This window comes from Typopeltis vanoorti, chromosome 15 (genome assembly GCF_054136105.1).
Source record: "Typopeltis vanoorti isolate ZY-2024b chromosome 15, IOZ_Tvanoo_1.0, whole genome shotgun sequence".
NCBI lineage: Eukaryota > Metazoa > Arthropoda > Arachnida > Uropygi > Thelyphonidae > Typopeltis > Typopeltis vanoorti.
This window is the reverse complement of record NC_143563.1, coordinates 101,208,678-101,223,652: the sequence shown is the minus strand read 5'-3', so window position 1 is coordinate 101,223,652 and position 14,975 is coordinate 101,208,678. Positions and strand designations below refer to the sequence as shown.

The 14,975-nt window shown below is 37.3% G+C and overlaps 1 protein-coding gene across 4 annotated transcripts in view; it reads left to right on the top strand.

Annotated features, from left to right (window-relative positions):
• LOC150099031 (serine/threonine-protein kinase Nek8-like) overlaps positions 1 to 14,975 on the top strand; it is a 1,046,903-nt gene that overhangs the window by 670,008 nt on the left and 361,920 nt on the right. For all 4 annotated transcript variants that reach the window (XR_016549512.1, XM_090405252.1, XM_090405251.1 and 1 more), the window contains one exon: positions 7,462 to 7,705. Coding sequence is in view for 3 of the 4 variants with exons in the window: in XM_090405252.1 (XP_090261378.1) it covers positions 7,462 to 7,705 (244 nt within the window). In the remaining variant the exon portion in view is untranslated. The remainder of the gene's footprint in view (positions 1 to 7,461; positions 7,706 to 14,975) is intronic.

Genomic DNA, 14,975 nt, shown 5'->3' with positions numbered 1-14,975 from the left:
TCCTCTCTAATTCTAAAAACAGAGAAACTCTAAAGACAAACTTGCATATATCTCTACTTCAACTTAATACAAGGCACACATCATGTTATCTATCTAGCTCATAGAATTATCATTTTTTTTAAACTTCTTAATATCTGCATATATCTCTCTTTATTTAATACAAGGCACACATTATGTTATCTATCTAGCTTAGAGCATTATCATTTAACAAGCTTCTTAATACCTGCATATATCTCTCTTCAATTAATACAAAACACACATCATGTTATCTATCTGGCTTAAGGAATTATCACTTAACAAACTTCTTAATATCTGCATATGTCTCTCTTCATTTTATACAAAGCATACATCATGTTTATCTATCTCACTTAAAGAAGTATCATTAACAATCATCCTATTACTTGAATATACGGCGTCAAGGACTTATTGCGATTAATATAACATATCATAAACTTAAAATTTCATACAAGATTGCATTCAGGTGTTAATTAAAAATTCATAACCCAATAATTAGTTCCTAGGAAATTAGCAATACTTTTTCTTAGATGCAACCATCAAAACTATATTCATTCTTACATGCAATCTTCAAATTCTACCACCTATCTTTATAGCATCATAGAGTCTACATAAAACAATATTCTAACTCACTTGGGCTGTCTTCTGATGGGTTGCACTCTCAGATCCCGTTGGCTGCGACTTTCTATGTTTCCTTTTTCTTCGTCTCGAGTTTTCGATCTCTCCTCCTTCAGATCCTTGGGATACTGGCTGTTCGTCAGGTTGGCTTGCGGGATATGGGTTACGATTCTTCGGCGTGTTAATACACCGGCGAAAGGTCATGAATATTAGGGCCTTCACGGACTTAGATAAGCAGAATGGCTCATAAACAAGTTCGGCTGCACCTCAGCTGATTCGTCCCCTGGTCATCCATGCTTCTGGGCTGAATGACGGCTCGCGGCATGGCTTCCCCTTCTTGACACGTCAGGACATCACCCTCAGGCCTTTCTACCACATCGTCTCCTCGTATGCTCGTTTCTTCTCAGTGCCAGAAAACCCCTTCTGCAAGTCCCATCTTATATTTCATCAGTTTCGAGACCCTGGATTCAGTTTTCTAAACCCCATGCACTCCTTGCGTGGACTTACGCGAACCCCTTACGTTGTCATATGATTCCTTGTTTCTGGAACCTTCGACAAGCCCTTTCTTCTCCGTCTTCGTGTTCTAATCTCATTAAGTTAGTCAGCAGAACATCTGTTTGAATTTTGCCGCCCCCTTTTTCCATTGACCTTGAGGTCACTTAGGGTTGAACTCGTAAACAAACTTTCAAACGGCGTTCCGACTGTAGAGCGTTTCCCTTAGCCTTGAAAGTTTTTGCAACTTTTGTTCAAAAAGAAAGCTAATTCCCGTTGGGCTGTACATATGTTACATACAATACAAAAATGTTAAGAGAAAGGACTATTTACAGGTGTTCTGGGTTCTGCCTAACTGTAAAAACTCGATGCATTCATTATACAAAATTTATTCTTGTTGCATCGAATTTTTACATACTGTTCGTGTGCCTGCAGGTCACCTCTTTCTTTAAATTCCCTTCACAGTTGTTTCTTTCTTTGCAGCTCAAGCTTAATGGTGTTATTAATCCATTTAACCCCTACTTGTTTTACAATTCGGACCCTAGGTATACAATCAGCCATAACTTCCTGTAAATGCTCCTTGACCACTTCCCATGCTCTATCGACATCCAGCCCTTGCAGTTGTACATGCCATGGCACCGATCCAAGCAATCTCTTAAGCTTGTCATACTTGCCAGCACGGTAATTCCACATATACCCTGTCTTAATCGAAAATTCCACACCTTTAGCCACCTCCAGAATATACAATTGATAAAAAATAAAAAGAAAACCCCCTAGCCAATCCACGGCACAAATTGTGTTATTGGTTTGCAAATAACCTTTTGTGGAAGCGGAAAGGTAAAAAAATTAATAAATAAATAAATAAAAATTTCTAACAACTTTCCTTTCAAAAGCTGAAATCAAATTCTTGCTGTGCAAGAGTTTGATTTCAGCTTTTGAAAGGAAAAGTTAGATATGTTATAGATTTCAGGTAAAAGTTAGACATGTTATAGATTTATATATTTGTACTATACATTTATATAACAGTAATAGTGAAGCAGAATGAAAGAGAAGGTAGGTAGTGTGATGCACCACTGGACTTGGTCCACTAGTGATTAATTTATATATTAACTATGTTTTCTAAATTGGAGAAGGCAACATCTTTGAAAAGACTGATATTATAAACAAAGGATAATAGTAGTCACTTTATGTTGGATGCTTAATGGATTTTTTACAACACTCAGAAAGGATTAACTCAGAATTTAATATTTCCTATATTTCGTCCTAGTCACTAGGACATCTACAGGGATTACAGAAACAACTAATGTAACATGAACACAAATATCATACAATGCTAAGCCCAACCACATGGGTGACACTAAAGTCCCATGTAGGTGGAGTGCCCTCTAAGGGCGGTTGTAGGTGGCCTGGAATGTAAGGTGGGACCTCTGGTGATGAGTGTTTCCCAAATCTCCGGAAGCTTAATGCAACCGTATTTATTAAGATTTGGTTGATTTCTGAGAGCTGCTGCTGCTTCTAAGAATAGTCTCTCTTTCTTGAATTTGCTGTGGTGGAGCATGGTGGTCTTCTTCCATGATACCCTGTGGGTAGTGTCCAAGACATGGTCAGCCAAGCCTGAATGACCATAGTTGTGTTTACAGATGTAAGACTTGTGTTCCTCTAGGCGGATGGATGCTGATCTGCCTGTCTGTCCAAAGTACGCCAGCTTACAGGAACAGGGTACTTTGTAAACTCCAGGCAGAGAGAGAGAGAGAGGAGGGAGCTGATCTTTCATAGAATGGATAAGGGTAGCAAGTTTGCGGTGGGGCTTATTTGCTGTGTGTAGGTTGTACTTTTTTAGAATCTTGGCTATTTTTTCGGATGTGCCACAGATATAGGGTATGGTGATGGCATTTTTAAAATCTTGTTGATGAGAAGGATGGGGAATGGGGGGAGGAACTGATTATTTTTTTTGATACTGTGATCGCTGTAGCCATTGGAGAGGAAAGTGCTGTGTATGTGGTTAAGCTCAGTAATGAGGGCAGCTCCACTGGAACAAAGATTGTGGGCTCTCTTGGTAAGAGTTTTAATAATGCCATATTGTTGAGAGGGGTAGTGGTGGGAGAGTTTGTGAATGTATCTGCCTGTGTGTTTGAATTTTCTCTATACAGTGAAGGCAAGTGTATCATTAGGCATTCGTGTAACTAAAGTGTCTAGGAAGGGTAAACAATTGTCCTTTTCCTTTTCCATAGTAAACTGGATTCTTGGATGTAGGCTATTGAGATGACTGAGGAAGGAGTCTAATGTCTCTGGGTTATGCGGCCAAATAGAGAACAGGTCATCTACATATCTTAGCCAGATAGAAGGTTTGAGTGGGGCTGAGTTTATTGCTCATTTTTCGAAATCTTCTATATAGAAATTGGCAAGAGGGGGTGAGATCGGGGAACCCATGGCATTTCCCTCTATCTGCTTGTAGATTTTGTTCTTCCAAGAAAAATACCCAGAGTTAATGTCAAAGGAAAAGAGATCTAAGATGTCAGACGGAAAAACGTTTTCTAAGAGAGATAAGGTGTCAGTTAAGGGAATATTGGTAAACAAAGAGGAGATATCAAAGCTTACCTATGTCTGCGTTATTCCAGGTTAAATTTTCTATGAGGGCTTTAAAGTGCATCATGTTTTTTATATAGGATGTGGACCTTCCAGTGAGGAGGGGGTCAGAGAGTTGGCCAGCTGTTTAGACTGTCTGTAGCAAGATGCATTGGTGCCATCTGCTATAGGTCTGAGTGGGGAATTGGGTTCGTGAATTTTTGGTAAACCGTATATTCGGGGGGGGGAGCAGAAAGGTTTAAGTGTTTTCGTAATGTCAGGGGGCCAGAAAGATACTTTTTTAAGTAAGATTTTTAATTTCTTAACTTGTGTTTTTGTGGGGTCGTGTTCTAGCAGGATGTAGGTAGCATGATCGCGGAGGATAATATTCATTTTACGATTGTATTCACTGGTATTAAGAACGACTGTGGCATTACCCTTATCCGCTCTGGTGATGACGATACTTTTTTCTTTCCATAATTTCAGAAGAGCCGTGCGTTGGGCATATGATAAATTACTTTTTGGAGGCAAAGAATGAACGAGGATGTTGGCTACGTCAAGTCTGATGTTGTTGGCTATCTAACGCAGTTCAGTATCACAAGAGAGATACCGAACTGTGTTGAACTAAAGACCAATTTCCATTCCAAAAAAGCACCCCACATATATAACCATGTCAGCATGGCATTACTACGTGAGCAAATCGCCTCTACTCGTGCCACTCTCTCAGTGACGAATGCCGCCATTGGCTCCTTACATTCATAGCTCTCCACCTTTCTTAATCCTGAACTTTGGTCGAATCTCTCTGGCATTTCGGAAACTTCCGCACAGAAAGAATTTCAAAAAATAAAAAATAAACATGTCAAGAAATATAACCTGGTTAAAGACAAACCACAACCACAAATTCAGCCGCTCCAGACAGTAGTAAACCTCTCTTCCAAAAGGCTCAACGGCGATGCTGTCAGCGCTCTTTGCCTCAGCCGTAATTTTGCCGTCGCTCCGAAGGAAGTGCCGGTGCTTGACATAATGGTTAACATCGAACGTGGGATCGGTCGCTTACTGTTGGAGATAGCCAACAACATCAGACTTGATGTAGCCAACATCATATGTATATATATATACACACATGTTGATAAGTAGGAATAAGGACATTATTATTCAGAGACAGTTCACCAACTGGTGAAAGGTTTGGGGAATGCTGCCTGTATGTATATGTTTACATATTTGTGACACAAACTTGGTTGAAAGGCAGAAGAGAAGGGATAAGCTAGAAACATATAAGTTGCTAAAGGGATTTTTATGAAATAAATCCAGTAGAAATTTTTATTATATGATTGAAAGCAATACAAACCACACCTTCACTTCTGGAAGTCACCCCAGAAGTAAAAGGGTGGCTTTATGGATGAGAAAAGTGATGAATGAGTGAAATTGGGAGCCAGAAGCAGTTGTGAGTGTACTATCTGTGAATAAGTTTAAAATGAGACATGGTTGGCATTATGTAATGGTAAGCATCCTTAGGGCTCTGTGGAAATTGCATTATGGTTTATTATTATTATTATTTTCTTGACCTCCATGTATTCACAAGACTCATTGTGGAAGGTCAACACAAAGTTTATCATACCACTCCTTAAACGCATATACTGTCTCCATGTTAACCACTCTCTGCAATGCATTCCATGCTCCTACCACTCTACATGCCAAAACCTTACTTCTTACCATTTTACTCACTACTCCCCTATTTGCAGCTTCCATACTAAAAAATTTGTTCAGATAAGTTTTATTTGCTTATACTAAATTATTATTATTATTACCGCAAGACCTTATGGAGTCAAAGACTCATCTGGGAGGTCCTTTTATCACACACACACAGCTCATCATACCGTGCCTTGAACACATTCAAACTCCTTGCAGACACCACACTCTCAGGCAAGGCATTCCAATAATTTACAACTCTGCACAAAAGAAACCTGTCTCTCACTCCTAATTATACTCTCTTTGTACAGTTTCCAGGGATAACCTCTGGTTCTCCCCCGATCTCTCACTATTTTCTATAGAACTTCTCCAACATTGATTCTATAACAATCTCTCACCAACTTATAGGTCTAGCATATCTCCCCCTCTTCCTTCTGTCCCCCCCAGACTCTGCAAATTGCATCTCTTCAATCTTTCCTCATACTCGACATTCCAGAGGTCAGAAACTACCTTAGTCAGTTGCCTTTGGACCCTTTCCAACATCTCTTCAACCTTCTGAAAACCCGGTGACCATATCTGGGCACAATAGTTCATGTGTGTCCTAATCAAAGCCTTATACAACGGAACAAGAACCTCCCTACTTCTACAGATCAGTGTCCTCCGCATCATTCCCAGAAGCCTTTGTGTTGTCTTCACAATTTTGGCTATGTGTCCCCTAAATTTCAGATCCTTATCTGCTATCACCCCAGATCTCTTATTTCTTCCACCTCCAACAATATATCCTCACCAAGCATAAATTCTGCATCCCATCTTTGTTTTCCAAATTTTAAAACCTAACATTTTGCAACATTGAACTCACATCCCCATTTGCTTGCCCAATCACTCAATTTATTGAAGTCTTCTTGTAAGGCCACAACATCTTCATTGCTGTTCATGGTTCATCCCAACTTTGCATCATCTGCAAACAACTGAATATCTCCATCCAAATCTTCACCAGTATCATTAATATAAACAGTAATGGCATTAATATAAACATTAATATAAAGTTAAACAGTAATGGCCCTATAACAGACCCCTGAGGCACTGGTGACTAGTGACTGAGGACTAGTGACTGAGGACTAGTGACTTTCCTGGATATCGCTCCAATCCAATGCACTAATCTAATATCCAACCCCCATCTGCTCTAGTTTGACTATCAATTTGTCATGAGGTACTCTATCAAAAGCCTTTGCAAAATCTAAGTATATTACTGTGTATCCTTCTCCTCTGTTCAAGGAAGCAGTCACTTTATTGTAATAAGTAAGTAGATTACTAAAACATTACCTCTCTTTAGCAAATCCATGCTGTCCATGAAAGATAATACCATTGTTGTCAACCCAATTCTGGATCCTAGTTCTCACAAGCTTCTCCAACAACTTAACCACAACACCTGACACACAAATAGGCCTATAGTTTGATGCTTGAGTTCGATCACCTCCTTTATGAAGTGGTGCAGTCTTGCCCTCCTTCCACTCCTTAGGAACTTGACTGAGTGCAAGACTCGTATTAAAAAAATATGTCAAAGCAGGTGTCAACTCCCTTGCGCATTCCTTCAGAATACGTGGTGATATATTATCAAGTCCCACAGCCTTATTAACATCTAGTTTACTCAACTCCCCCATACACCACTTGCTCACTTACAGTCAGTCTCTCCTCCCCTTTATCAACTGCTCTCAATCTCTCCATTGTGTTAATATTGTGTTAGATCCAAAAAATGTTTCAAATTTATATTCTTCAGGTACAACTCCTGATCTAATAGTCTCTGCGTGGACAATAAGAAGTGAAATATTTTTCTTCAAGCAGCTTTTAAGATTTTATTAATATATCAGAATTAAAATTTAAGCAAAAGATAATTTGAAAGTTAATTGAGTTATATTGGAATTGCTCAGGTAAATATCATTTGCTATGTAGTTAATATGTAGTAAGTAACATAAAACTCTACTTAGAGATAAAGTATATTAATAATGTACTTTATTTTTTTATACTCATCCAGTATCTACCTAAAAGTCTTATGTAATTCTGATTCATAAGTTTCAATTTTAGATGGTGCAGTGTGGGAGTGACTTCACAGTAGCTGGAACTGCAGAGAATGTTATATACTTTTGGGGTACACGACATGTGAAACCAACTCCATTTACCACCATGAAGAATTCTGAATGGCTGGAACCTACGTTCTCTACTGTCAAAACAGTTAATTCTGGAAATCAAAATAAAGTGAGGAGTGAAATAGAAGAGAATGAACTTTCTTACTATAATGAAAGTTCTGCATCTGAAGTTATCAAAATAGGTAAACCATACTATAATTTTATTTATTTGTTTATTTTTATTTTTTGTGATTCCCAGAAAATATGAAAATATTATAAACATGATTTGTATTTTTTTAGTATTATAGGAGAGCCAAGGGTTAGATTATATGGGAATCCTGCTATAGAATCTAAGCACATGAAGCTTTCTCAATCTACTTTTGATCTCCAATTTTGCAGGTAGTGGTCTCATCCTTGGTGATAAAAAATCTTCTTCTGATAAAATTCACAAAGCATCCATTTCTTCAATGATTATTCAGCCAACCAAAGCAATCTACGCTTGTTTTACATGAAATTAGAATTACAAATGTTAAGCATCATGTCTAGCATGCTAAAGACACTACATATTTTCAATAATTTTTGTGTGAAAATATCATCATCACAGATCTCCACATAATTACTCATCATGAAAGGACTTCACTTTCACACACAAAGTGCTTATTGATTTTGTTCTTTAAACTAATCAGTGTTTTTTTACATTCATTCTACTCATTTGGAATGAATTCTACTCACCAGCCACCATACAAAAAAAAATGTTCTTTACTTCCATGCTCATACCCTCTTACACAGCTTCCAGGATAGGCTTGTTCTACTTCTGTCTCCAGTCTACAAAAAATTTCTACATTAATCTCATAACTACCCTTTAGCAATATATATGTCTCAATTATATCCTCCTCTTATCCACCATGCCTTTCAAATAGCATTCCCTCATTCTGTCCTCATGTCTAACCTTCCAGAGACCTGAATAACCAAATCTGCCCACAATAATCCATATATGCCCTGCCTGATCAGCACCTTATGCAATGGAACCATAACCTCTTTTCTTCAACATGTTCAGGTCCTCCTCATAGTGGCATAATCTCTTATGACAGCCTGACAACTCTAACAATTCAGCCTCTAAATTTCATGTCTCTCTCTCTCTCTCTCTCTCGCTCTCATACTACTAAATGGGTGAGAATCACATTAAAAAAAAAAAAAGAATCAGTTTGATATCAAATGAGTTCATTTTTTTAGGGAATGAACTCATTCCCTAAGCAAAAAAGACCTTCTGCAGATTCATAAATTATGTAAGATCAGAGAGAGAGAGAGAGAGAGAGAGAAGATGCAAATACTAGAACACAGGGATATAAAAGTGTGATACAAGGCATAATATTTTTTCCAACTTTCAAAATTAAAAAAAAGAAAAGAAAAAAGAAAACTTTTATAATTCAATATATAATGCAATCATAATGTGACTCTGGCACCAAGTTGAATATTACTGGTCTGTCAGTTTAATTCAACAACAAGATACAGTCTGCCATGTTTGAAATTAACTCCATTTAATGAAAGAAGTGGAACACCTTAAAAATGGCAAAAAATGTTACAATGCATCACTTTTTCTCCTGTTCCAGATACATTTAAGCAGGTTGCATTATTTAACTTATTTAGATTAAATTTGGAATAGTTGTTTCTCACATTGCTTAAGGTCAAAGAGAAATGTAACCTTAATCAGACTGAAATATAGGGGGAGAGAGAGAGAGCTAAGAGGGAACTTCCAACTCCAACACTTCAAGAAGTTGTAGCATTCACCAGTTTTGACCATATTTTGAATATACATGTAGTTGTTTCTTATATCATTGCTTTTATCAGGAATGAAAATAATGCTTCGTTTACAGACCTCTGTAATTATATTGCTCTACCCTTTTTTATACTGGATTTGGAATATAGTTGATTCTTGGGTCACTGAGATTCTCTTAGATATTCTCTAAGATAGCTTTTCTCACTCACAAGTGAGAAAAGTAAGAGTGAAACTGTAAACAAAGAACAAAATGACACACACACACACACACACACACACACACATCTGCGAAGGTTGCATTACTCAGCTGATTTCAATAGTTTATTCCATGACTGTTTTACCTACTTCATCTAAAAATAAGTGACAATGTAATTTTTAAAAAAAATTCTCATTTGTGTAAAAATGTGAGTCAATCAGTCAAGAAAGAAGAATCTTGGCTGCAGCTACTTACCTGAATTTTAGTAGTAGTAGTAGTAAGAGCAGACCTCCAAGGATTTAAAAGAGTCATTGCAGGAGTCCTTATTCTCACACAAAGTCAAACCATGCCAGATAATGTCAAACTATCTTCACATTTATGTTCTCACTACATTCTCAGGTAATGCATTCCACTCAGAAATCCCTCTAAGAACTTCTACTCTACCTCTACAAAAAATCTCCTCTGCATTGATCTATTAACAAACCCTCACCAACTTATATACTTCAATCATATCCCCTCTCCATTTGCTATTCACAAGGCTCTGCAAATGGCATTCTCTCAACTCACTTGATACCCTAGATTCCAAAGACCTGACACTGATTTTGTGAATCTCCTCTGGAAAGTCAGATATCCTCATTCCCTTGAAAACCAGGTGAGTGGATCTGCATATTAATTCAACGCTATCCCAATTTTTCAAGTTTTTGTAAACAGTAACATTTTTGTAAATGAGAGATCTCCCAGATCTCTCATTTTCTCATTAAGAACATGTACTGTAACAACTTCACATCTCTTAATCAATGGCTACTTATCAGATCCAATTAAGATTGAAAAAGCAGTTAAATAAGACTAACCTCTGAGTCTTTTACTGTTTGCACTGGCATCATAGCCATTTTTCCAAAACATGGACACTTTATACAGTAGGAGTAATAACCATCTCCCCTCTATTCTTAAAGAAAATAAGACATTGGCTTAGAGGAAAGTTACTAGAGGTTTACTGCAGGGGTCAGTTTTGGGATCATTGTTGTTCAGTTTGTATATTAATGATATTGGAATGGGTTTACCTAGTAATATACAGATGATTCAAAATTGGGGAGAGCAATGCAGAATCAAGCAGATGTTACCTTACAGAAGGACTTGAATAGATTGCATGAATGGGCAGGTAAGTTAAACCGTCGGTTCAATTTTGCAAAGTGTAAGATTTTGAAATTTGGTATGCAATGATAGCATGCATATGCACTTGGTGGGGAAACTTTAAAGGAGGTATAGGAGATGAAAGATCTGGGAGTGGTTGGTGGACAAGGACCTGAAATAATGGCAATAATGTGGAGGACCTGACATGCAGAAATAAAGAGATTATGATGACATTATATAAGGACTTGATCAGATCTCATGTGGATTATTGTGTACAAATTTGGTCACCGGGTTTTCATGGTGATGAGGATATGTTAGAAAGAGTTCACAGAAGATTCACAAACTTGGTCAGTGGTCTTTGAAATGTGGAGTATGACAGATTGAGAGAATGTAAGCTGCAAAGCCTCATCAATAGGAGAAGGAGGGGGGTGGGATATGATTGAGACATATAAGCTAGTCAGGGATTGTTATCAGGTTGGCATGAAAGAGATTTTTCATAGAATGGAAGAGAGGGGTAGAACAAGATCCATTGCTTTAAACTATAAAGAGGGTTTGAGCAGAGGAGTGAGAAGAGGGTTCTTTGCGTGGAGAGTGGTTGGTGACTGACATGCATTGCTTGAGTGTGTTGTGAATGCAGACACACTGAATATGTTTAAGGCACAGTTGGATGGGGGCATTGTATACAATATGCGCACCTCCCCATGATGAGTCTTTGACTCCATAGAGATCAGATGTTAATAATAATAATAATGTAGTGGGCACATTAATAGACACTGTTTCCATTTATATCTTTTTTCAGTATCTTGGAGCAGTTCTCTGTAGTTAGTGGACCATTAACCCAGCCAAAACTGAATTACAAATCTAGAGATTGGAACATCCAAGGAATTCCATTTGGTATCATCCAAGAAATAGGACCCTTTTGCATACTAAGAGTCTCCTTTTAGTAGAGTAATGTGGGCAAATATGAATGGGGAACTGGAAAATGAGACTTATTTGTGCATATGTCCCACAGACGGTTCTACTAAGATAGAAGTGGAGGAATATTTTGAGGCTTTAGAAAAAGCAACTAATACAATGAAGAAAGAAAAGTTGGTCCTTGTTGGGGATCTAAATAGCAAAGTAGGAAATTATGAGACATACAAAAATATTTTGGGAAAATTTGGAGAAAAGAGCAAAGCTAATAATAATGGCAAATATCTGTTGGATTTCTGCTCAGGACATGGACTGGTTATTATTACTAACACCATGTTCCAACATAAAAATGTGCACAAATTCACATGGAGAGAAGAGGCTAGGAATAAGAAAAATCTCATTGACTATGTTATTGTTGATAGTGATGTTTTCTCCCTGGTGCAGGACACCAGAGTGTACAGAGGATTTGAAATTGGAAGTGATCACTATTTAGTCTTGAGCAGGATAAAATTGAATTTCATATTGAAAACAATAACATGTAAGAAAGTTTTAAAGTGAATAAGAGTTGAGCAGCTCTCAGATGTGAACTATAGACTAAAATACACAAAGATTATTGAAGAAAAAATGAAAAAGTTTGAGAAAAGGAATCAAACCTTGGAGATTCAGTGGCAAGCCTTGAAAAAAGCCCTGATTGATACAGCTAGAGAGGCATGTGGTGAAGTTGTCTGCAAGGATAGAAAAATTAGAACTTCATGGTGGACACAGGAAGTTAAAGAGGCAGTGAAGGAAAAGAAGAAAGCATATCAAAAGTTCCTGGCAAATAAGTCAGCTTGTGCTCTTAGAGAATACAGAGACAAATGCAAGAATGCTAAACACTGTGTAAAACTAGCTAAGCAAAAGTCATGGGAGGACTTTGGCAAGAATATAGAAAATAAATATCAAGAAGTTGGCAAAATATTCTGAAGTTGTTGAAGAAGCTTAAGAATGGAGGAAAGAGTGCTGTAAAAGGAGTTAGAGATGATAAAGGTGACATGAAAACGGAAGAAAAAGATATCCTTGAAGTATGGAGTAATTACTTTGAAAAACTGCTAAATGAAACAAGCAGTGATGACAGCACAGTGGTAAAAAACACTGACCAGGCATGCAGTCAGGAATACGTATCCATACTTGAAGTAGAAAAAGCCATCAAAGGCTTGAAATGTGGAAAGGCAGCAGGAATAGATGATATTCGACCAGAAATGCTGAAGTATGGTGGTATAAGAGTCTTACAGTGGCTGCACTGCATAGTTCAGAAAGCCTGGACAGAGGGACGAATTCCTGATAATTGGAGTAGAGCTCTCATAGTACCCATATATAAAAAGGGAAATAAAACTGAGTGTGAGAATTACAGAGGTATTTCTCTACTGAGTGTTCCTGGCAAGATCTATGCGAGTATACTTGAGAAACGGTTGAGAAGAATTGTGGAAGAAAAGCTTGGTGAAGAACAAGCTGGATTCAATCCAAATAGAGGCTGTCAGGATCAGATCTTCCACTTTACGACAAATAGTCGAGAAAGCATGGGAATATAACAAAGATCTGTATTTAAGTTTTGTCGATTTGGAAAAGGCATATGACAAGGTGCCAAGAGAGAAGCTATTCAATACACTACAGTTATATGGTGTCAATGGGGCATTATATCAAGCAATACTTAGTCTTTATTTGAGTGGTAAGTCAGTAGTTAGAATTGAAGGAAGTACAGGAAGATGGTTTAATGTTAAATCTGGTGTGAGACAAGGATGTATATTATCCCCTCCATTATTCGTTATCTATATGCATCACATTATGAAGGAAAGTGGCATTAAACATGAAATCAAAATTGGAGGTGTTAATGTCAGCTCTTTGCTTTATGCGGACAATGTTATACTTCTAAATAAATCCACTACAAGTCTGCAAGATTCTCTGACTAAATTGAATAGCTGTTGTAATAGATATGGTATGAAGGTCAGCAATAAAAAGACAAAGATAATGAAAATAGGCAGAATCATTGAAATTGTCAACTATGTTGTGAATGGAGAACCTGTGGAACATGTAAAACATTTCAGCTACTTAGGCATGATTTTTAGTGAAGATGGTAAATTAAATCTAGAAATAGATAACAGAATCAGCAAAGCTGGTATGGTGGGAAGTCAATTGAATAAATTCATATGGAATAAGAAAGAGAAATTAGTTGGAACACTAAATTAGCTGTATACAAGACAGTGTTCAAACCAGTTTTAACTTATGGATCTGAGTGCTGGGTCAGAAGTAAAACACTTGATCAAAGACTAGAGACCACAGATATGAGAGTCCTGAGAAAGATTAGAGGCTTGAACAGATGGCATCAATGGCAATATCATATTAAAAATGAGGATATTAGGAAAGAACTTGACATTGTCAGCATCCAGGAATGCATTAGCAGAGCTAATCTCAGGTGGTATGGTCACTTAAACAGAATGGGCGAAGAAAGATTAGCAAAACAAGTGTTCTCTGCCAGGTTGGCTGGAAAACAACCCAGAGGAAGACCAAGATATAGGTGGATTGATATAGTACAAAATGCCTTAGACGATAGAAATATAAGATCTGATAATGTTGGAGTCTTGACAAGTAACAGACTGATTTGGAGGAAAATTGTAGATAGGAAGTTAGTAATGATGTAAATTTTTTTTCATGTAGTACTATCATATCCTGTACACCCCTTGAGGGTACATGGCAGGAATTTGATGATGATGAGTCTCCTTTTTCTGATGTTCTCTACTACAAATTCAAAAAGTAAGACAAAAGTCCCTAGAAACTTTAGAAGTCTGGAAAATTGCATCTCTCGGTTTCACTTCAAGAGCAACCATTCGTAAGACAGTTATTTTCCCTGCATTGCAGTACGCTATCAATATTTCAGATATCTCAGAAGCAGAAGAACAGCAATTATACAGTCAGCCCTTAAAATTTCTCTGGTGCAATAGATATAAAGAAGTTAGAAAAAGGAATTCCTTCAGTTGGCTGAAAAAAAAAAAAGAAGGGTATGGTTTATCAGTCCTCAAATACATGTTGATAAGTAACGCAATTTGTAGCATCAGAAAACTATTACGCTCCAACCATCGAGGTGCAGACATATCTCTATTACTTTTTAGGCTATTAACTTCAGTTATTCAAAATAGATAACTATACAAACCCTAAAGCAGAATTAATTCCTGAATAATACAGTGATACTTCTTCAGATCTATTCCAATTTCTGCATCAAGAAACAGGAATTAAGAATAAACAATGACACTTTGTTCATAAACCTAATAAAGCTCTAAAAATACCCAAGCATGAGGACTTGCCCAGAGGGTAGCTTATGGAACAGTTCTTGCAAATGGCATTAAATGGAGATACTCTGGATTTGGTAATCCTTTATATGATATATGTCAAAACCTAAACAGACTGGAACATGCCTTCTATAGCT